This window comes from Thermobia domestica, unplaced genomic scaffold (genome assembly GCF_964235325.1).
Source record: "Thermobia domestica unplaced genomic scaffold, izTheDome1.hap1.1 HAP1_SCAFFOLD_1140, whole genome shotgun sequence".
Taxonomy (NCBI): Eukaryota; Metazoa; Arthropoda; class Insecta; order Zygentoma; family Lepismatidae; genus Thermobia; species Thermobia domestica.
The window spans coordinates 18,411-43,765 of record NW_027656850.1 but is presented as its reverse complement, the minus strand read 5'-3'; the positions used below and the strand labels follow the sequence as shown (position 1 = coordinate 43,765).

Genomic DNA, 25,355 nt, shown 5'->3' with positions numbered 1-25,355 from the left:
AAACCTAGGAGAAAGCCAAATGCTCTAAAGTACCAGGAATTATAATTCCTACTAAGTGAAATTCTTCGCTATTTCAGTTGATGTAATACCAAATAATTATTTTCTTAATTTTTTCTACTTTTTCTCCTATTTTTACCCCCTGCGAACAAAAACCTAGGAGAAAGCCAAATGCTCTAAAGTACCAGGAATTATAATTCCTACTAAGTGAAATTCTTCGCTATTTCAGTTGATGTAATACCAAATAATTTGCCAAAAATGAACAATATCAATAAGCGATAAAACAGATTTATCAACACTTTGTCTACAACATCGCTTTATGAAACTGCAACCTATTTGTCTATTACTTTTAGTGCCCAAAATTAGGATCTACAGGCCAATGAAAATCAACATGTCACCGGAAATTGAACAAGAGATCAGGTGCATTGAAGACAAGTCAGAGAAAGATATAGATACTTTATTTTTTCATCTTACCCAAAATCTCAATCATCTTCAGTTGTGCAATACAACAGTGGCGTAGCCGGAAACTCATTAAGGGGGGACTCACACATACGCACATATGGAGCGAAATTTTGCTCGCTACGTCGCCACTAGCGACCGAACATTTTAGTTTGACGATAGGGATTTCTGTAAATTAGATCTGTGCGAGAAAAAAATGGAGATCAGATCTTTAATTTTTATTCCTCCTTGTATAAGTTCAGCAGCAGGTTAATAATAGTTTTAAAAATTTAAAACATCTATTTTCTGTTTAACTCTCCATGTAAGCATACCAAAGCTTATAGTTCACTCTAGGTGCACATATGTGTTACTTTATTATTTCTCAGTAACTACTGGTCGGATTTAAACCAAATTTGGTGGGGAAATAGCTCATCGCCTAAAGGATAAAGATCTCTACATTTAGTGGCCAAGCTCGGCCACGGACAGGCTCGGTTCGTCTCAGTTCGCATTGTATATGTTACTTTATTTCTCTGTAACCACTGGCTGGGTCTGAACGAAGTTTGGTAGGCAAATAGCCCATCGTCTAAGGAATATAGAAACTACATTTCGTGGTCGTGCTCGACCAGGAACATTCTTGACTCGGCAACAGAGTCTGTGTTCCATTTATTAAATGCTTTCTATTGGTATCCATAGATGGTAAATTTTCACGTATATGATACAGAAGAAAAGCTCAAAAAGATTAAAAATACACCGGCTGTACGGAAGAACAAATGAAAAAGTTGAGGAAGAATTCGGTTTCAGGAGAGGTAAGAATACAAAAGATGCAATTGAATTATTATGAATCAGTGAAAGGTTTATAGAAAAAGGAAAAGAGGTGTATGTGGTATTTATTGATCTTGAAAAGGTTTTTGACCGCATGAATTGGGAATTGTGGTTGGAATGAAAACATCGAAGACAAATAAGAAACTTATATATGAACAAACAAGTAAGCGTTAAAAAAAAGAGGAGGAAACGACAGAGGGGAGTGCAATTAGAAGGACCGTTCGACAAGGATACTGTCTCTCGCCTACATTATTTTATATCTATCTACAAGATATAGTGAATAAGAGCCTACATAATGAAGACGGTGTTTCGGTAGGAGGTAGAATGATTCAGTGTAAGGTTTGCAGATGATACGGCGCTTGTTGAGAATCTGAACAGAAAATCAATAAGAATATTAGTTACTTGAGGAAGGGTTCTGAAGAATATGGGATGAAAATTAATGTTAGAAAAACAAAAGCCTCCGATTGGAACGAAGGGGTCGGTATCAAATACAGAACTAGAAGGGAAAAAATAGTTTTAGACACCTGGGTAGTATTATTAGTGATGATATGAAGTGGGAACCAAAAAATAAAAGTAATGATAGGAATGGCAAAAGAAGCCTTTAAGAGGAAGAAAATACTCTTTTGTGGGACCTTGAATAAAGAGTCGAGAAAAAGACTCATAAAATGCTTCGTGTGGAGAATTGTACTGTATAGGGTAGAAACATGGACATTACGCAAAAATAACGAAAAACTACTGGAAGCTTTCGAAATGTGAGTGAGAATAGAGGGAGGGTGATAGAAATGGTAGGAGGGGAAAGAACAAAGAAGAGGAAGAGAAACTGGATTGACTAAGAAAAAATTGTATCACGAGGGGCGTCCTAGAGAATATGGTGGCGTTGTGGCAGGGAAGAGAGGGAGAGGGGGAAGGAGACTACAATTAATGGACATATCAAAACAGAAAAATCATACGCGAAAATAAAGAGGTCAGCGAAAGATTGTGGAGCATGGAAGTTTCTTAGATGCCGCAAGAGACCAACCAATAGTGGTAGAATACCTGATGATGATGATGACGTAATTAGTTTAATGAATTCTTATGAAGGGTTAAATATAGAGCTTTTGGCGACTAAGTTTCTTTTAACATGACTGTACATTACTTCTTTTTGTGACAAATTTAAAAAAAAATTGTAACATCGGCATAATATATGGAAAACACTGCATATAAGCAGAATCCATTTTCAATATCACTGCACTAAGAGGAGGGGGGAGGGAGTGAGCCCTTCATATGCCACTGCAATACAAGTAAAATCTATGTTTGATAACATTAAGACTTGGTAACAAATTAGTCAATTATTATTATTATAATATCTTAGAAGAATAAATCCCAAAATAATATTACGAGAGAGAGTTTTAAACTTTTGCAACTGGAAAACAACAGAATAAAGAATGCATATTTTCACATACAATAAGTGTTTCGAGAAAATAACTTTCTGGTTTTTCATATTAAAAGCAAAACAGAATGAGAGAAGTGCAAACCTTGGTATTTCCTGAGCTATCGTGTGTGGGTGATCCAGGAGAAATCTGAACAACGCTCTAATGATGGCAGTTTTAGTTCGAATAGTAGAACCGCTTTTCGCCCTCTTCTGCAGCATACTTAATGCCTGTGTCAAAATCATCGAATTTCGACCTATATGTACAGAGAAAGGTTTTCTTATTAAGTCACACTCATACATTGAAAGAAATTTTACCAATTTTATTCAAAAAATGTTCTAGAAGTTGCATCTCTTGATCAGAATAAGCTAAAGACAAGGGATAATCCCACATTAATAATTCCGTTGAGACATCTGAGCAACTTCGTGAAACAGTGAATTTAAGTTAAATTAAAAAAAAAAAAAAAAAAAATCAGAATCTGATAAAGGGAATGACAACTTGACAAAACTGTAACACAAGGTTATTAATACAAATTTTATACGTTGCTAAGGTTTAATTTTTTACTTTTTACTTACGTTAGTTCCAAAGAAAGAACAAACTTAAGATTTCATGTCTAGATAATTATCGAAACACAGAGCTAAATTGACTGTTATGTACTGAAAATTCAATTCCGTTAACACGTATTAAAACTGAATGCTTTCACATCATTCGTTAAATGATAAAATTAGTAAACCCAAGGCCTCCTAGGTGATGTCTGTGTCATATATACTTATTTTGAACCAAAAATTCATATAAAACACAGTTCTGCTTTCTCATGGCCTTTCACTTTCTCATGTATATAAGATCTGCTGTCACCTGTCTTTTTTCAGTGTTTGTGTCTGATGAAGAGGACGTTAGGTCCTTGAAACTGTAACACATTGTAAGTATAGTTTTTAATATATTTCATTCTGCTCTGGTCAGAACTGTGTTTTATTTGTTACTCTACTTATCCAGAGCCATGGAGTTTGTTCAAAAATTTATATGTGACATTGTAAGAAAGTATCCTGCCATTTTATATTAACAAAGTAATTATTGTAAATTATTTGGTTTTCATATAAAATAATATGGATTAAACACAGAAAACATAGCATCTTGCTGGTGAAGAATCCCTCTTGGTTTCGCTGCAGTTCAACATCAAACTTTTCAAGACATTGTTTACTTAGTAACAAATTAAGAAACAAAGGTAATAATAACGAACCTTTTCTCCCTTTCAGAACAGCGCTGAGTAAGAGAAGTTTTTTCAGCTGTGTCTCTGCTCCATCGAATAGCGTTGGGAACAAGGTTTCCGCCCTTTTAATGCTTCGAGTCATTTTCCTCCTTCGAATCAGATAGTCTTGTAACCAGTCTAAGAACACCAAACGAACGGACGCAGGTAAAGACGGGTGATTGGAATTCGACAGAAGGCGCTCTATATACACATTATGGTCAGCTTCAGAAAACAATTTCATTCCTAACTTTCTCTGGAAGAAACATGGATCATAATAAACTATAGAACACAAACAACTGGCTACAGGGATACGATAATATGATAACAATACAACGAACTATGTATATACAAGGTATGATCAAAAAGTAAGGTGAATATAGTTGCACAGTGCCCTCTGTCGATGATGTATCTATTTCAACTAGTAAGCCCGGCTGCCTAAACTTTGGTATAGTTGTTGTCGAGTTTGAACGAGTTGTGACATATTAGTTGGCTTCCAGAGGCACACGAGTGAGGACATGTTAAGAGTGTCTGTCGCTCGCCAACATTAAGTTTTGTTCTAAGCTGCACTAAAGTGTCAAAGAAGCTCATGAAATATCAAAATCAGTGTATGGCGATGAAGCAGTGGCATTGAAGGCTGTTTACAAGTTGTACGAGTGGTTCAAAGGCGAGAAGGAGTCCACTGGAAACGAGCAACGATCGAGACGTTCTTCGACTTCCAAAACAGATGAAAATGTGCAAAAACTGGCACGAATGATTCGTTTAATCAGGCGAATGACTATTCGAGAACTAAACATCTCGTATGGGTCCCTGAAAAACATTTTAACTGCCGATTAAATGGGAAAATGGGTTCGTTCTTCACTATGAAAACGTACCCTGTCACGCCTTGCTTTTGATCCGCGAGTTTTTGGCCGAAAATATATTTCTGTCTGTCCAGATATAGCACCATGCAACTTCTGGGTCTTCCTAAAAATTAAAACCGTGCTTAAAGGAAAAAGTTTTGAATCATTCCTGACATTTAGAGAGCCATGACAGAGGAGCTGAACGCCCTTCCAAAAGATGCCTTCTAGAAATGATTCCAGTCATAGAGTCAACGTTGGGATACCAGGTAAGTGCATTGGTAGCCAGGAACAGTACTTTGAAGGAGATTAAATCAAATTCCATGTAAGCTTATTACTTTGTTCCTAATAAAATGATTCACCGTATTTCTTGATCACATCTCGTATACCTCGGTTCAGTTGGGGGGAAGGAGGTAATGACAAAAAATAGGAGTAGCTCTTCCTACGAAATCCATAAATAGGTTGAATGAAACTTCATGTCTAGTTGAGAAATTATAGTTGTCCCTGAAAATTCAAGTCTGCTGATTGTGCCACTGGGACTCTCATACAAATACCTAGCAAAATGCTTCTTACTTACATATAATGTATTCACCTCAGAAAATAGTCCTCAGCCTGACCAGACATAATATGTGTAGTCAACAAACGATCTCCCATCGCTGCTGCTTTTGACTTTCCAGACCGGTGTTCAATACCTCTTAATTCAAGTTGGCTCCTTAATTGCCTCATTGCAGGGCTCATAGTGGTCTGGTCTCTTGTAAATAGTTGAAAAGTGACCAAAAACACACGAAAAAGTGACCAAAATCTCATCATGTCCCTTTTTTCCTTTGTCAATTTCTCCATCATCTCTCTTTTTGTTTGTTGTTTTGTTTCATCTTTTCTTCTTTACTTCTTCTTTTTGACCTTCCTCCTTTGTTAGGTTTTCTAAATATGCTTTGTAGTTATGGTAAGGAGACTTAGCAGATGTAAGAAGCTTCTGAGTAAGTGGAACCACTTCTGGCCTATTTCCAAATTTCTTCATCCTAGACATTATACGTATTTAACTTAGCATTGAGAGTTCTCAAAGCCATGAAATATTCAAATTCTTTACCTACTCTTAAGAAGAACATACAAGAAGCATAGCACAAGACGAACATGATGAACCACACAAACACACACACACAACGTTGAGCGGAGCGTTAACTATTACGAGAGAAAACTAAAAGACTATTATGATAGAAGAAAGAATAGACACAGAAGGGTTTTAAACCCCACATTGGGAGCTTAAACATCCACTAACCATCCAATGTGCTTTAGAAAAAATAAAAACTGAAGTGAGAATAAAGCTGACTGTTTCACATGTGGCAGCAAGTACTGAAGCTTACAGAAGAGTAATGAGTAACAAGTTTCTGCCTTTTTCCATTTATTTTTGTAATATTTTTCTTAGAAAACTGCCAATGCAAAACATAAATCACAGGAGAAAGTCATTTTACCTCCCAAAAAAGTAACTATTAGTGACAAATTTGAATTTTTTTAAAAAAAGTAACTATTAGTGACAAATTTGAAAAAAAGTAACTTTTAGTGACCAACTTGAAAAAAGTAACTTTTAGTTAAAAAGTAACTCGCTATGAGCCCTGTCATCGTGATGGGTCAGCACCGAAAACTGCCGGGAAGCGAACATTTTACTACATGCATTGACCATTCCTTATGAAAGCAATTTCAGAATCATATATATATATACACACCGATGTACTCGTATGTCACGATTACTTTTACTCCTTCAGTTACCATAACAGGATCACGTAATAAAATCTACCTTGACAAAAGTTACACAATTTCATCTACTAAAGAAAAAATGCACAAATGATGTTACAATTGAAAGGTTTTATTGAAAAAAATATTCTAATAAGTAGCTCTGAACTATTGTTTGCTTACCTCTAAATAGACTAGAACATGGAATATTGGAAGACTGTACGAGTGTATGTTATTGAGCATCAGGGGCTTTAGAATTTGAATGGGTGCTCGTACAACCTCCTGGCACAGCATTATGTCAATTACTTGTAGTGAGATCCACACGGCTCCTTGGCACGTCACCAGAGACAATTGGTCCAACAGGAACGAAAGAATCTACGGAAAATAAAATAAAAGATATATATACAGGGTGTTTCAAAACAACCGACAACGTTTGGGAGGTGATTCCTGACACCAAGAAAAGACAAAAAGTATAGACCAACCTGAGTGCACAAATGTTTATTTTGGAGTTATAGGCTACCGAAAACAAGATAAAAATGAACTTTAAAGGTCCCTAACTCCAAAACTATGGGACATATAGTAGTCGGGTCAATACTAGGGATGGCCGGATCTCGGATCTGGATCCGGATCTCGGATCTGGATCTCGAATCTCGGATCTGGATCCGGATCTCGAATCTCGGATCTGGATTCGAATCTCGGATCTGGGTTCGAAATTCGTATCTGGATCCGAAAACTTATTTCTGTATTAGATAATGTGGGTAACTATAGCTTTTCGTCTATAGAAAACGGAGAGTGTATGGTATTATCGCAGGAAATATTTGATGCATAAGACTTAGATTGTCAGTATTTAGGAGCAACTTTTAAAATAATCAGTTACTTTAAATGTGCTACGGATTAGCCGAGGAAACCCGACAGCCATAGTCGAGTGGTCTGCGGCATTAGGCTGTGGATTGTTTGCTGTGAATGTCTTGGATTCAAATCCCGCTTCGGGCATAGGTGTTTTTAACTGTCCTCGTTTACTTCTATGTCTGTGTTGTGTCATAATGGTTACAGTGTAATCCGTGCAAAGCGTTCAACAGGTTAAACAATCTGATAAAAAGCTGTTAGCTTTTTATATATAAAAAACAGTGGTTAGCGCATGCCTTCGGTGCCCGTGGTCATGGGTTCAATTTCCGTAGAGGCACTCAACAATTTCGATGTTGATCCAGCATCGTGAGGACAATTGGGGAGTTATCTTAAGTAAGAGGTAGCGGACTCAAGTCTAGAAAGCCGGCATTAGGGTGTCGTGGCGCTGACCACACATCCCCATTTGGAACATAAGCCCGCTGGTAGGTCCAGATCCTAAGGGACTGTTACGCCAGGAGTTTAATTTGTTTTAATTATCTTAAATTCCGTTTTTTTTTTTTTTTTTTTTTGTTACATTTTATTCAACATTTTCTTTTCAATTGATTTGCGGAACTCAGCGCTACTTGTTTTCTTTCTAATTCATGTTCATAATTAGCATAATTAATCATTATGAAAAACATTCTTTTCAATAAAATTCATCTTTCGTAGCTCTAAATTTAGTTATTTTTAGCATTTTTTTTAGTTGAAGGGCGTTTTATTTCCCCCTCGTTTTCCGTTTTTTTTCCCTAGTTTTACCTATGTTTCTTTGAACGGATGTTGCGCCCATGGGCACGTAGTGTGTCCGTTTACAAAAGCGGGCCTCACAGGATTCTTGCTTCGCAATTGGGTGATACCGGGTTCAAATCCGGACCATCCTGACTGAGGATTTTAAAGGGTTCTTCCTTAGTTACACTACGCAAATGCTGGGATAGTACCTTAATCTAAGGCTCTGGAAACCTTCCTTCCACTTCCTTTTCCAATGTTGTTTTCATCTGTTGATTACTACAGTGTAAAATAGCATCTGAGGATGTATCTGGTAGCTTATAATAAATAAACAATAATGACATAATATCTTGTCATAATGACGTGCATATCTTGATGAAAGTTTGGGTTAATTTAACTACAGCCTTACGGCCCTAACAGATTGATTAAGGTTTGATATCAATTTTCTGACTTTTAAATAATGTTTTCATATTGTTTTAGCTCCCAATTGTCTCATGTATGTCTCCACCGAAAATTGAACTTCAGATCACATTCGAATGTGCTAAGTATTTTTGAACATTTTAATATACAAAATACAAAACACATCAATGATACGATACATGAATATGTGTTGGTTACGTCCTACAACGTATATTAAAAAAAAAAAAAAAAAAAAAAAAAAAAAAAAAAAAAAAAAAAAAAAAAAAAAAAAAAACCTGGAGGGTGAAGGAAAGATCAACAGAAAGATTTTTTTTTATTTACTCCTTCAACAAACCCTCGACTTCAGAAGGACAAACCATAATAGGTGATAAATGTCATACAACAAACACTTTTTTTTTTACCTAATAATATACATACACTACACAACCATATCGCTATCCAGAAATTCTCATGTGTATGTTTAAAAATCTACTGTGGTGCCACACCAACCTGTCTATATTTTTTGTTATACCTTAGAAGTGAAAGGCATTCATTATTAAATTTTTTGATGGTTGGACTCCAGTGACTTAGAAACTAAAATAAATAAAGAGTTTGTTTTGTCTAGTATTCTTGCGATTCGAAGGGTCTTATCTAAGAGATCTTTCATTTGTTTATGAGAGAATAGTGAAGTTTATTTTCTAAGAATAAAATAATTGTTTTCAATGTGAAGCTAACATCAAGTTTTGGAAGAGGGGCTGAATAGAAGAATTTGTTACCATTTACATCAGCTCTTTCAGACGGTTAAGTTCGCTATACTCTGAAATGGGAAGAAGTCAAATTTGGAAGCATTTTACTAAATATATTTCCACAGAAAGTGCAATATGTAAATATTGCAAGGTTAAAATAAAGAACAAAGGTAGAACAAGTGTATTATGGAAAAATTTAAAAGGCCAGCATCCTACAATATCAGTGAATCCGGAAAAAGTTCCATCATTCGAAGACGATGTACTTATGGAAGAGGAAACCCTGGACAAACCAAGGTAAGTGTCTTTTACAATCATGTTTCTTTATAAATACAACGTATGTGTGTATGTATGTAGGGAGAGAGAGCTACTTAGGAAGCAAGAGGGAAGATGAAAAGATTTATTTTTATTATTAATCGCATAATAATCACAACGCAGAGTAATTAGGAAAAAATAATATATTATTTAAAATAAAGAGCGAAAAATATAGGAGCATTTACTACAACCACACTACACTGCTGAAAAATTATAGAAAAATGCAATTTAATAATGGAAGGGGATGAAATTCATACCATGCAGACACCCACAAATAAAAATCTAGGGAAAGGCAAAATTTACCAGTGTTTGGCAAACATCTCTAAGTGTTAATTAGTTAATATTGCATTTTTTTTATTCCCGTAAATACAAGTACATAGTTTTCAAAACTGAGGGGTGGGGAATACCCGGTTGCCCATCCCTCCGAGCACTACGGTCCATCAGGTCATGGTCATTACGTATTACTAATCACTAAATTGATGACGAAACTGCCAGAAAAGTATTACAGGCAGGAAGATTGTATCTTGTAAAGCTTCCACAAGCTGCAATAATAATAGCTGCAACGTAACATCATTGAATGAAAGTATTGGACGTGTTCCTGAAAAATCATTGATAGTTCTTTAGTGCTCTCTCTTGAGAGCACAGATGGGCTAAGGTAAACATATTGTTAACATATTTAAATAGATGATATGAAATAGATGGTATGTGCAGATAACGTAGAGCCCCACAAAAGAAGCTATAGACTATCTTCCATTATGGCATCAAAAGTGCTTCTTTTTCTTTTTCTTTTTTGGTTTTACCTAGTCCGATAGAAAAGGGTTGTGTTAATCTTTTAAACCTTACAATAGTATCTTTGTTTCCTCTCAGAACGAAAAGGCAAACCTTCTCCCCTAGTTAATTTTCTCTGTAGAATTGGACTGTTTTTCATTTCAAAGAAAGACAAGGGAAATTAGTTATAACGTTTTTAAGTAAGAGTAAGCCAAGAAATTAAATTATTATGACTCTTATACCCTATGTTGGGTGGCTGTCATTATCACGAATTCCAGAATTGCAAATACGGACTTTTATGAAACAAGTAGCATGCAAAAAGGACCCTGAAGTTCAAAATTGGTATATTACTCTAAACAAGGACTGGGGAGCATAGTGGCTCAGTAAGCCCTCCCCGCTGGTGTAGCGGCTAGCACATTTGCCTTTAGTGTACCGGGTCGATTCTCGGTTGGAGAGCCTTTGAAATTTTAACTGTCCTCGATGTTTCTGTTCGTTGAGTTGATTTTGAGTTTAACGCCCCATTCAGCAGGAAGACAATATGAGACGTGGACCTACTGCTTAACGTGGAATCCGAACCACATGATCTCCCGCCGGGAATCAAACCCGGGTCTCCCACGCTTTCGTGCACCGCTTAGCCACGAAGGAGCTGTTTCTGTGTTAATGTCCCTGTTTTTATGTTACTGGAAAAAAGAGTAAAAATGAAGTAAATCATAGTAATAAGTAGTTAATCAAGTTTAAAAAGTGGTACAGAGTTTGCCTCAGGTACTTGGGGTGTCTGGTTCGATCCCGACCAAGTAAGTTTGTAGTGGACAATAACGTGTCTGGATTTTCTCGGGGCACTCTTGTTTCCTCTCACATTTCATTCCACCAATTCTTCCATCATCACTCACTTGTCCAAATCATCGTCTCCCTTAGCCTAAAGAGTATAAACGTGGTATGTTAAACTTATTTCATTTTTAAACAAGAACTGTTATTCTTATCCGGACCCAGATCCGAGATCCGAATTTCGGATCCAGATCCGGGATCCGAGATCCTGATCCGGATCTTATTGGGTCCGGGTACGCACGTGCTTACTGTGTTCGTTTACAAAAGCGGGCCATTTTCCTGCCACTTTAGAAAATAAGAGTGCCCTGTATCAGAGATACATTAATTGACGTATGTAAGTGAATATATCTGTGATGAAGTCATAATTACTCATTTTTTGCATCGTACATAGTTTCCTCATCCTCATTAATCTCTTCACCCCCGCTTCCTGAATTCCAGTTCTAGTATTCTTTCTTGATGGGGGACTGATGTCTCATGTAGGCTTATTAACTATAACATCAGCAATAAAGAAAGTAGGGTTAATTGGCACTAATTTTAAAACATTAGTTAATTAAATAATAATAATACGGAGCGAGCTCAGGCTACTTGTTAGGATTCTTGCTTCGCAATTGGATAATACCGGGTTCGAATTCGGAGACCAGCCATCCTGACTGAGGATTTTCCAGGGTTGTTCCTTAGTTATACTGGGCAAATGCTAGGTTAGTTCCTTGATCTAAGGCTCTGGAGACCTTCCTTCCATTCCTTTTCCAATGTTTTCATCTCTTGATTACTACAGTGTAAAGTGGCCTCTGAGGACGTATCTGGTAGCTTATAGTAAATAAACAATATTGACGTAATGTAACTTCACGAAACGTGTGGGTTAATTTAACTACAGCCTTACAGTCCCAATAAATAGCTAAAGTTTTAATATCAATTTCCTGACTTTTAAATACTATTTTTATATTGTTTCAGCTTTCAATTTTTTTCATGTATGTTCCCACCGAGAACTGAACCAGAGATCACATAAACAAATGCGAATATGTTAAATATTTTTGAACACTTTAATATACAAAACACAAAACGCTTTAATAATACGATGCATGGATATGTTTTGGTTACGTCCTGCAATGCATGATTAAAGAAACCGGCGGGTGAAGAAAAAATAACAGAAATCTGTTTTATATTTACTCCTTCAACAAACTCCCGACCTCAGAAGGGCAAGCCATAAGTTAGGTAATAAATTTATACAACGAACACAACCATATCGCTCTCCAGAAATTCTCGTGTGTATGTTTAAAAATCTACTGTTGTTCCACGCCAATCAGTCTATATTTTTTGTTGTATATACCTTCCAAGTAAAAGATATTTTTTATTACATTTCTTGATGGTTGGACTCTAGTGAGTCAGAAACTACTATTAATAAAGGGTTTGTTTTGTTTAGTATTCCTGCGATTAGAAGGGCCTTATCTAAATTGTATATGAGAAAATAAAGTTTATTTTCTAAGAATAAAATAAATATTTTCAATGTGAAGCTAACATTAAGTTTCGAAGAGGAGCTAAACAGAAAAATTTGTTAAACTTTACATCAGTTTTCAGACAATTCAGTATACTCTGAAATGGGAAGAAGTCAAACTTGGAAACATTTTACTAAAGAGACTTCGACAGAAAGTGCAACATGTAAATATTTCAACGGATCCAGATCCGAGATCCGGACCCAGACGGATCCGGATCCGAAAATTTTTGGCCTTCCCTAGTCAATACTTAACTTAAGAACTAATAATGTGCGCTATCCAAAAACACATGTTTCAGAATCATAAGGTGCTCACGCAACAATTTTTATAGAAGGAGTTTGGCTACGGACATGCAATTTGAATTACTCACCAAATTCTCTATAAAAATTGTTGCAGAAGTTCCACAGGATTCTGACACTTTGATTTTTGGATAGGGCACATACTAGTTCCTAAGTAAAGTCTTGACCCGACTACAATAGGTCTCATAGTTTTGGAACTATGGACCTTTAAAGTTCATTTTTTCATGTTTTCGGCAGCCTATAACTCCAAAAATAAGCATTTGTGCACCCAGTTTGGTCTATACTTTTTGTCTTATCTTGGTGTCAGGAATTACCTCCCAAACGTTGTCGGTGTTGTTTTGAAACACCCTGTATATATACGTATTATAACTTGTAAATTGGCTCCATTTAAAGTACGCTGAAACTTATAATATTCTTACCTTGAGTATTCAGTTAGGTCAATTATTTCTTACCATAATTTCAGAGTGCTCTGAATGAAGTGGGGTCATGGGGAATGAAGAGTGGTCTTGGGGTCATAGTGATAAGCCTAATGTTTGTCTACAGTGATAAATCGCGACAGGAAATTATCCACATTACGTTCAAACAGTTTCAAATTGTTGAATAACGCGGTGCATCAATTGCACTTTTTTCCAGAGTCAGAAGACGTGACATATCGAGCTGAAACTTTATATAAATCAGAATATCATCTGCTTGTTCCTATAATAGTAACGATTAGCAACCGAAAACAGGATTGCATATGTGTGAAACACATGCCAAGTAAGGAAGGCAGAAAAGATCAGAATCAACTAACTAACTAACTCTATGGCCTATGGAGTCCGGAGGTTCAGTGCCACGTTTACTAAAGCTTTCCATCGATTTCTGTCCTTAGCCAACTGGATCCAGTTTCTACTTTGTACTCCTATTTCTGCGAGATTCATCTTAATGTTGTCCTTCCACCTGCGCCTTGGTCTTCCTAATGGTCGTTTTCCGCTTGGATTTCCAGTTAAAACTTTGAAAGCGTACCTATTCTTTTCCTTTCTGGCTACATGACCTGCCCACCCGAGCCTCCTAGTCTTGATGACGCTAACAAAGTTTGGTGAACGGTACAAATTGTGAAATCGTTATGAATTTTACACCATTCACCATTCCCTAATATTCGCCTCAGGATTCTATTCTCAAATACTTTCAGTCTACGTTCTTCTCTTAAAAGTAAGAGACCATGTTTCGCAACTATTATTATCGTTTTAAAAAATTAGAATCACCAGATTAAAAGGCCTATTATCATTAGGAAAATATCTCCTTCTTTTGTTGGAATTTTTGAGTTTGGATTCCAGTAGGAAATCTGAATGACGATTCAAACTGCCCTGAGTTGGTCTCAAATGGTTTATGCAAACTTATGACCCCTTTTCAGTCGGTTCAAGCCACCTTGCGGAGCCAAAAAGTCATTAATACGACTACATTAACAGACATCAAAGCCGAAATCATGCGTAAGAGATTAATTCTGAAGACCTATGAAGTATTTGGACTTGTAAAAATATTTGATAGTTTTTAAAATTTCGAAGTCAATGAAGTGACCACACTTATGGAATTGAGATAGAACCACAGCACAAATACATTAGATTAAATGGGAATCATTTTACTGGAATTTTTAAAACAAAGTCAAATAAATGTCTCACCTATCATAAAGAAAACGTCTTTAATGTGATCCACCACAAAGTGACTTATCACGAGATCGGATTGAACCAGAGCACGCATCACAGGTGAGCGCTCTACTACTGAGTTCACGACGACTCCTTTACCTATATTATGTTACTGCAGAGGTAGCATATATACAGGGTGTTCAGAAAGTAACTATTCAGTTCATAACTTGCCGGATTGTATTTTCCATAAACCATTTTAAACAACCGGACCTGTGAATAAATACAAATACGTGGTCAAATATGGTTCAAATACGTTAAACAATGGAAGATGTTGTATTACTAATTGACAGTCATATCAGTCATCACATAACACACCACAACATGGCACTGCATAGTTACTTTCTGAACACCCGGTATTTGTGTACTGAATGGTACAGGTAATTTGCCGATTTTGGAGTGGAACGAACCGGTTCGCCCTCAAAGAGCCTTTTTAAGGTTAGAGCAAACTATACTCAGGTTGCCTCCCTTGCACCCCTGAAATTTTGGAGAAAGCAAATTAAAGACATATTTTTGTTGGCAATTGTACACTGACTCGTCAGATTTTACACAATAAATATAATAATAATAATAATAATAATAATAATAATAATAATAATAATAATAATAATAATAATAATAATAATAATAATAAAGTGAAAACGCAGTTCATCAATTAACTAATATATTTTAAAAAAGTAGAAAGAAAACATTACAAAATCATTTACCTGGTTGAGTTCTGAGTGTATAAGAGCTGAAGAAGAGCTTTCCTCTGCAAGCAAAACTCCTTTTAATTGACACAATGAGTTTCGCCTCCTGGAAAAAAAAAAATAACAAGAATGTAAGAATACAAAGCATTTTTTCCTCGCTATTACTTCCCTTTGCTTATTTCGAATATATAATTTAAAAAATCAATCTTGCCCTTCCTCATCTACCAATCCAACAACTAAATGTGCAGAAAGGACATTCCCAACAGCACTTTTTTATTTACTTATTTTTTACTTAGTACATTTTTATTTATTTATTTTTCAACTTCATTTATTACAAACTCTTGTTTCTAAAGCCCATTTTCATTGATGTGCTGATGCTTCTTCATCACGTACTCGGACATTTTTCTTACTTTGATAGGTTTTTTTTTTTTTTTTTTTTTGACACAATCGTCAAACTACCGGCCCATGGCCCTTCACTCATTTTCTGAGGTCTTCGGTTCCCCCTAACTCAACTCTTAAGTAAAACTTCGGTGAACTGGGTATTGTCGAATTTCAGAAGTACTTGCCTCAGTGGTTCCAAGAAACCTGCAATTTCTACGTTCGGTAGTATGTATAAGTGTAGTCACTTTAATCACTTAGGAAAAGGTACAAGTGTTCAGAGAGATGTAGTTAGCAAACATTCATCTGACTTCTGTTTTGAAAATCGCAAATGTAAGTTGTATGTTTCCAGACATGCGAAAGCTAATTTCAGAAGGAAAAAAAATACTTGGTATCGGGGAAACAATATTGAAACAATAGGAAACTTTATTATCCGGATTTCCTTATGTTACTTCTACTTTTTAAAGAACTAAAGTATCAAGTAACATTTTGTGTATTTACTAACTTTTGAAGTACATCATTGAGCAGGATTTTTTTTTTTTTTTTGGCCCGTTTTAAAGACACTGAAGACTATTTGGCCCACTTCAGATAGTGAGTTTGACGTGTCTACACTAGAGCTTGAAAAGAGCAAATTTTAATTTAGCCATGGTGCCATAACTGCCACATATAATTAACAAGTAACAAAGTTATATGTTCAGGAGGAGCACGATTACTTTCGATCAGTTCTTTTGAGTACTTTTTTTATTATTATTATAAAAATGATTGTTAGTTAAGTTTTGCACAAAATAGTTTTTTTTTTTTTTTGCCTAAAATCACAATCAATTACACGTTTGTTCGTTGGAATAATCTACTTTGAAATGAAACTACTTTTAACTGCTCATTTATAGGACTTTAGCCAACTTCTGTAAGAATTGAATAAATAGCCTTTCAGAAATGAAATGAAATGAAATTTTTAAGTTTTACGTTATGCCGGCTAGGCTAAAGGAGACGGTGATGATGACTAATGAATGAAATGGTGGAATGAAGAAATTGGGAGGAAACTGGAAAACCGTGAGGAAACCCACGCACACGGTGTTTGCCCACCACAAAGTTCACTTGGCGCAAGCTGGGATCGAACCAAGGACCACATACACCAGAGGTGAACGCTTTACCACTGAGCCACCGCGGCCCCAGCCATTCAGAATCGTTCGTAGACAATTTCTATTATTATAAAAGTAGTTGATAACCCATTTTAGTGAAAAAGAAAAAGGGGAAAAGTGAGGTAAGTTTATAATACAGTATAGGGTTTTATACCTCTAGAAAACAGAAAATAGATTCAGCACATCAGTAAAGATTAGAAAAGCCAGCGAAAGCTTCTTTACGAGATATTCTTTGTCAAATTGTTTCTGAATAATAACAAATGAGCAACGACGGCGTAGTCGCTATGGTGTCTCCCTACCAACTGGATGATTGGGATTTATTTAACTCTTCCCTCGTCACAAAGCGGCTCAAGGATTCACACACCCTGTGTACACCAGGGACTTACACAGGTTGTTGAAAATATTGCTTACAACGCTGAGGGGTGAATCTGTGCATGAAAACAAACTAGAAAATCTATGTTTTAAAAATGCTGCAGAGTGTGTCTTTTCCGAGTTATGAGCCGCCGAGATATCGGAAAAATGAGCTTAGGCGCGCCATAAAGGATTTCTTAAAGGAAGAAAGGAGGATTCCTGAATGTCCTTTAAGTAAAAGAAGGTCGAAATCCCTTGCGTACATTTCCATTCAACCTGGTTTTGGCATTTTTGAGAACTAAAGATATTATATTCTGTAAAATTCACCACACCATTTTATCTGGCATCGTTGGTATTTGCATTATGGCGCTCCAAAGTTAATTTTTCCGACATTTCCGCGGCTCATAATTTCGAAAGGACGCACATTGCAAATTTTTGTACATAGAATTTCTGGCTTGTTTTGATCACAGATTCAGCCCTCAAGCGTTGCAAACGGTATTTTGCATGAACCCTATATATATCTGTAAACGTAATAATTCGCGTTAATCCAGGAACAGGATAAGGATAAGGTTGTTTTCGAAAGTAGCCTTTCTTGAACTATATCCCCCCCCCCCCAGGATTTTCTTTTCTGACTGATCAATTTTCTTTCCCAGAGAAAATCTGTGTTCTGTTTTCTTAACTTTTAATAAATTACTGATTGTTACTCACGAGGCACTGTATGCGATGTCTTTGGAGATGGAATGTTGAATAATCAAGCAGAGGAGAGCCATATACTGCTGGTGGGCAACTGTCGTCTCCATCACTGTCAGCGTGTAGATGCTATCAAGACGATGGGTAAGAATGGTCTACACAAAAAAAGAAAGAAAAAAAAAAACAATGAATTTTCCTTCACAACACTACATTTTATAACTATCATGACATACACAAGTGGGAAGAGAATGGATTTAAGGTGAATCAGTTGAGAATTCTCCAAGAGGATTGCCAGAATGAACTTAAAAAGAATAGAGAGATGTAGAGGGAAGAATAACTGTGATTGTTTCTACATGTAAAAGTAAATCTTTCTATTCGCATCTTCTTCTGTTTCTCGCAAAAATTTGCAAAATATTATTTCTTTCTATGACTTATAGTTCCCGAGATATGGCTGCTTAAATCTTACGTAATTCGAACTTTTTTGGGCCAATATCTGGGGAACGGCCAGTGGTCACCGGTTACTATTTGGTACCAAAAGGTTCACACAATTCTCTTAGGTATTGATCAATATCATATTACTCAAGACAACACAAACGTGTTCTAACGTTTAACCACGCCCGTTTTTGGCTCTTGTTAGAACACTAAATTTTCACTGATAGTGAAAGAATAGATATAAGACTTAGCACCTTAAATATAGATAAGCTGATCCGATTTTAAGTTTAGCGTCCTTTTCAGCAGCGAGGCAATATAAGACGTGAACCTGCAGCTTAACGACCACACGGGAATCGAACCCGGGTCTCCTGTACGAAAGACATGTACACTATCCACATAACCATAAGCAAGCTCTGTACAGATAATCTCTCATTCATATTTTGTATTTATTAGTTACACTATGACGATGCTCACACAAAAACAGTTATTTCCAAAGAGAGGCAAAATACGAAGAGAAAATAAATGAAAAATGAAATTAAATCCTTTAGCTTAACGCCTTTTAGGCTAAGGAAGACGGATGATTGGAAAGATTGGTGGGATGAGAATGTGGGAAGAAACGAAAGTACCCCGAGAAAACACACGGGTACGATGTTGTCCACCACAAACTTACTAGACAGGGGATCGAGCTAGGGACCCCACGCACTAAATATTCTACCCCTGAGCCACCGTGCTCCCAGCGAAGAAATAATACGAAAATATGATTACTAAAATATGAACTATATATGTATATATCACCTTACATTTAACAAATTTAAAACAGATTTACACCATTATTTTAGTAACAAAAGTTTAAGATTAACAATTGACGTTGTTAATATTTACTATAATTTAAAGGACATTAAGATTCAACAATAAATAAATAAATAAATAAAATAAAATAAAATGAAAGAAAATAAATAAATGAAAGGACTCATCTTGGAAGTGTTGAACTGTCACCATCCCAGCGTTAATACCACAGGACCGTCCCTTGTGGGATATAGTGGAGTATTCATATACACTTTACTAGATTATCGAACATCAAAAATAATTAATTAGTTATAGGACCGAGATCCTCCATACAGCAGCTACCGTTTAAAGTTTATAAGAAAAAGTTATAAACTAACTCTATGACCTATGGAACCCGGAGGTTCAATGCCGCGTTCACAAAAGCTCTCCACTAACTTCTATCCTTTGCTAATTGCATCCAGTTTCTACTTTGTGTTCCAATCTCTGCGAGATCCATCTTAATATTGTCCTCCCATCTGCGCCCAGGTCTTCCTAATGGTCGTTTTCCGATTGGTCTTCCAGTCAAGATTTTGAAAGCGTTTCTACTTTCTTCCATTCTACCTACATGATCTGCCCACCTAAGCCTCCTAGACTTGATGACCCTAACAATGTTTGGTAAACCGTATAAATTATGTAGTTCCTCGTTATGAAGTTTCCGGCATTCCCCATTCCAGTTCCTCTTGGGTCCGAATATTCGTCTCAGGATCTTGTTCTGAAATACTTTGAGTCTATGTTCTTCCCTCAGAGTAAGCGACCATGTTTTGCAACCATACAGAACAACAGGCATGATTATCGTTTTATACATTTAAGCTTCAAATTCCTCAACAGAATTCGCGAAGACAAGAGATTTGAACCGAATAGTAACACGAATTCCCTGCTTTTAGTCGACATTTAATTTCTTCGTGAATATGATTTTCGTCTGTTACTATTGATCCTAGATATTTCAAAGTATTCACTTTATCAAAAGTATTATTTACTACTTTTTTACGCATTCATAATTTGCCGTATTAAGTTCCCGACACACTTCCATGTATTTAGTTTTCTCTGCATTTACTTCTAAACCCATGTCCCTGCAAGTGTTTAATAAAATCTCTGCATTTCTTTCTATTGTTCTCCTATCATCCCCTATTAAATTTACATCATCAGCACATGCCATAATCTGGTGAGTATCATTCAACTCTAGGTCCTGGTTACTATCTTTGATTTTCCTTATGGCGTGTTCCAGAACAAAGTTGAATAATAATGGCGACAATGCATCTCCTTGTTTCAGGCCATTTTCGACGTGAAAGCTCGTGGACAAAAATTTTCCTACCCGGACTTTACTTTGGGATTTATATAAACATATACAGTGAAACCTCCCTTAACGGACACCTCTATAATACGGACAGATTTTTTTTTTGTCCCGGCAAAAATATATGTTCTCTTACGGAACAAAACCCTCCCTTTTACGGACACTCTCAGATACGGACGCAGACAGTCCTTTTTTTCCCAAACGTTTTAATAACCTCTTCATAACGGACAGGAATTGTTCTCGGTTCTGCGATATATTACAGTCTTTTCTCCATAAGTGTATCTCTCATGAGTGAACCATCAAACAGAACAGCTGAACTTGCATTTTTTTCCCGCAATAAACTGCTTTCTGGCGGAAATCCTAGAAAATTTTGAATAAGCAATAACACTCATGCAGGGTTAGTCGTAAGGCCAGGAATTCTATGCGAAAGATCTTCCCTTCCGTAACAAATGTAATCCTTTTCGTCTGGACCTTGCATCTTTACCGACAGTTTCATAGATAACAAAACAAACATTGTTTGTTTTACAATAACATTTTCAACGAGCAATGTTTCCTCTCTTACTTTTTTGGAAAAGAAACATTTTTCTTTTACTCATGATACTGGAACAAGTGTGGGTTGGAATTTTCACGGCTTCCTTTTTCATTTTATCTAAAAGGATATTCTTTGTGATTGGGCCTGGGTCAATAAACATATGCACCCCCAATAGCTTGCCTTTTCATCCATTCTGTCAACGAAGATGCCGCGCCAGTACACAAACACACACACACACACACACACACACGTGTTTATTCTGGAATCGTACTGAGGATTTTTAGAGGACACTTGCTAATGATTTTTTATTACTGTTGTAGAGGAAAGAGCATACCTTTTTCGTTAAACATTGCCCAGCAATAATATGATTTAACAGAAATGAATTTCTCCTTTATCCCTCCCAGTAATTCAAATGTGTAATAAATAAGAGTATTTTCATACTGAAGTTTACGTATTTACGCTAATACAAAATGTATTTACTATATATTACAGCATACAATTACCGTTATGAGAAATTAAACTTCTGTAACCTCTCTAACGGACACCTCTCAGTAACGGACAAAACTTCATGTCCCATTGATGTCCGCTATTGAGAGGTTTCACTGTATTAATTAATCTAATTAGCTTTCTCGGTATTCCAAGTTCTGTAAGAACGTTGTACAATGTTTCTCTCCTAACCGAGTCGTAAGCCTTTCTAAAATCAATAAATAGTTTATGTGCCGGGGTATTGTATTCCCACTTCTTTTCGAGTATTTGGCGAATGGTAAATATTTGGTCGATAGTTGATCGATTTCGTCTAAATCCGCGCTGCTAATCTCCAATAATTTCATCTGCGTAGGGGGTCAATCTTGCTAATAGATATTTGAAAGGAAGAAAAAGTTATATGACTGGTTAATAGCGAATCCCTTTTACTCGATTCAAGAGTTTAGTGAATGTCAAAAACTGTGTCGTAGTTTGCAGTGCCACTTTATTTCAAATATTATTAGGTTATTCATTATACTATTAATCAGCAACTAATTGCCTGTATGCAGCGGCGCCCGAAGAAAATTTTCAAGGGAGGGGCCCATCTCTATGGTTGTTATATTATGTCTGGTATTCCTGGTGTTTAATATACGTAGTTTTCCATATTTCATATACATTTTCGTGAGCCAGAGGGGGGTCCGAGCCTGTATGTTATGATTACTTTTTTTATTATATCTGTATCTATATGTATACCTTATTCGGACGTTGTCTATTGCTTGTAAAGCTCAATTACAATAAAATATTCTATTCTATTCCTATACTCTACTGAGGGTAACAGTGTTTATCTTTCTCATTAAGTAAAGTGAACCAAATGTGAAAAGATATCCTGCCAGGGGAGGAGAGATCCGTTCTACTTTTAAATGTGTAGGCTCTACGAATCATTGGTTCTGGTACTACAGCTGGTCAGCCAAATCTGAGGTAGGCAGGGCCGCAATTGTAGCATCCAGATAATGGTCTGTGGTTATATCCTGGGATCCGGTAATTTACGATTTTGGGACGCCCCCGGGCACGAATAAGTAGATGTAGTGGTAACAGTGGAAATGCAGGTAAACTGCAAGTATTTTCAATAAATAATTTGAATAAACACAATAAGACAATATCAACTCGTGTTCTTTAATTGTTCCGTAATCATAGGATTAATGCCACTCATCTTCACAACGGCAATATAATCAGCTGATGCTTACCGGAAAATGTGACTCTATTTCCAATAAACAATTAGCTGCCACAGATCTTACATAAATGTTGCCTGCATTGCTCTGATCGATCAGTTTCAAAAGAAAATCCACGTGTTCAGCCAGAAGAGGTACGAGCTCATCGTTTCCCACCTAAAAAGAAATAATGACAATGAAAACACTTTGTCTCATTGAGAACTTTCAGGAAGTAAACGCACATTTGTAAGAATTTTAACAAATAAAATGCTCAATGTATCATAACCGTTCCAAAATTACAGCTACCATTAATTCTTAAAACACTTACATACAAATTTCTGTAAAAGATTATTTCTTTCCAGTTTTCAAGCCTAAATTCTTGTCAAAACAAAATAAACAAACATGAAAAGTGCTCATGGAAATATACGCGAAATATTTCGATCGTGCGTTGAAACGCTCATATTAAAGCTGTATCAAAAAAATGTACATAGTCATTTTTGTCTGTTTGACTCTAACAGGTTTTGAATTGAAGTTTGTGAAGCTAAACTCAACCTGTATTGAGGATATATAATAGTGGTTTTCGATCCACACCCCAGCTACGAAAGGACTATAAAAGTTTCAGAACAATGGATTTGCTATTGTAAAGATGATTAATGCCGTCACGACCGACTGCATACGACATAAAAAGTAAGTGAAATATTAATCTGCAAAATATACCTGAATAGGAACTCTGTCAAAGTGAAAGTCTGTTTGTGCTGCTCAGGACGTACGTCGAATGGCTGATCAAGAAAACCGATTAATACCATTTGCATATAGAAGCATATAGGCTGCTAGTTCTCAAAAATTACTTTCTGATTACTTGCACTCATATTTCAGTACTCTATAAGAAGCGAAAATCATGCTTGCGTAGATTACTAGAAGAATACGACTTTTTACTTGTTATTCTTTTTCCCTTGCTTTGAACAGCGTAAACAGAAAATGAATGTACCTTGATTCAACACTTGGGAAATTACACAACTTTATTACTTATCTTTCGTCGGACTATCAAAAAGTAATTTAAAAACAAACAAAAAGTGGATACAAAGTAGAGTAAAAAAAAAAAAAAAAAAAGAAAAAGAAAGAAAGGAAAGAAAAGAAAAAGAAATAAACAATCTCTATAGACAATTCCTTTGTTATGCACTTTACCTTCTCCCACATCTGAAGTAACATAGATGTTATGGAAACCAAGCTTTGACCTTGAAGAACTTTCGAATTCCCAGTTTCTTGAAGTTGATACAGATTCTACACAAAGATAAAGAAAAAACACAATCATAAACATATTTCAAAAAAAATCTAACTTTTATCCACAAAATGTAGGTATTCAAATAAATATATAGTTCCCTCGTTTCACGGAAATATATCAGCCATCAAACCTTAGCATTCAGTAAACTTACATCTACTTTCAGGATAGCCACAAACAATGAACTCTTATTGGAAAGGAATTTACAATACTGATAAATAAAAAATACAGCATGCAAGTATTACAGTATAGAATAGCCTGTCATTCATTCAGTAAGTGATATAAAAAGTAAACAATATTATAATATTATTAACAATATTGAAATAAGAGTTATCTATTATTACCCTTTATAACTTCAATAAAATGTAAGCCCACAATGTTCTACCTGTGTCCAACACTTTGTGTTATGGGACAGTAGTTGTAGCTATAATACAGTCCCGACGTGTCTCAATTAATGACCTAATTTATACTCAAAGATTACAAAAGAAACTAATGAGAAGCAGTAACATATTTCGCTTTTCTTTCTTTTACATTCAAACAAGCCTTGAATTCCATCCTGCAGCATCAGTTGAAGGGTAAGGGAAAAAAAGAAGGAATGTCACAAAATTGCATTTTCGAGAAAACTACGATTTAATATTGAAAACCGCGTAAGAAGAATAGGGTTAGTTACATCTTTTGCCCCTTTTTTCATCTACGTATGCATGGCATATACAGTCAAATAGTACCAAAAGTTACCAACAGACAGGACAAACCACCCCAAAAAGCACATACATGGACATTCCTTGTTTTTTTCCTTACCCTTCAGTTGCTTCTCAGACTATACCAATGAGGTATTATTTATCATTAAATCCAACATTGGTCTTCGCTCGCTACAGCTCTAAGTACTTCCTCATTGGCTTTCCATCGTTTCCAAATAATTCCTCTACTCTTCTCCAAACTCAAATTTCTAAAGCCTCAGAGTTGGGTAATCGTCATTCGTCACTTTTGCGTGGTACGAATGTTTCAGACATGCGTAGTGATTTCATAGAATATAATATCCGTACAAAATACCTAATTAGTCTTAGACAAACAAGGACAAAATTCATGTTATTAATATTCCTACTCCGACATTTTAAAACATCAAACTACTTGAAGCGAAGTAATTAAAGAACGTAAGCATAATTCACTTCCTTACTCCAATACCCTATCGGAATTATTCAATAATCTGTGTATTGATCCACGCACATTTGTGAGACATTTCACGCACATACCACCTCGTCATAACTTATTACGCCTTTACTCAACGGATATCTTCTTCTATTATTATTTTCGGAGTGACAAGCAAAAGTTGAACACATTTCGAATTTAATCGACCTTGAATAACGAAATGTATTCTGTTAATATTAAAGCAATCAATCTTATTTACTTATTTTTACATTATAATAAATATACATATATATCAATAATTATTTTGGCTTAACTACATTCTCTAGCTATAGAA

At 35.8% G+C, this 25,355-nt stretch overlaps 1 protein-coding gene across 1 annotated transcript in view; it reads right to left on the bottom strand.

Annotated features, from left to right (window-relative positions):
- Window positions 1–2,771: 2,771 nt before the first annotated feature.
- Window positions 2,772–25,355, bottom strand: part of LOC145677642 (AP-5 complex subunit beta-1-like) — a gene marked incomplete at its 3' end in the record, with an annotated part of 33,304 nt that continues 10,720 nt past the window's right edge. The window contains exons 3-9 of the mRNA XM_081748079.1: window positions 23,782–23,877; window positions 22,633–22,773; window positions 17,865–18,001; window positions 15,307–15,394; window positions 6,660–6,851; window positions 3,904–4,165; window positions 2,772–2,922 (exon numbers count right to left, since the gene is read on the bottom strand). Of these exons, the coding sequence (XP_081604205.1) occupies window positions 2,772–2,922; window positions 3,904–4,165; window positions 6,660–6,851; window positions 15,307–15,394; window positions 17,865–18,001; window positions 22,633–22,773; window positions 23,782–23,877 (1,067 nt within the window). The remainder of the gene's footprint in view (window positions 2,923–3,903; window positions 4,166–6,659; window positions 6,852–15,306; window positions 15,395–17,864; window positions 18,002–22,632; window positions 22,774–23,781; window positions 23,878–25,355) is intronic.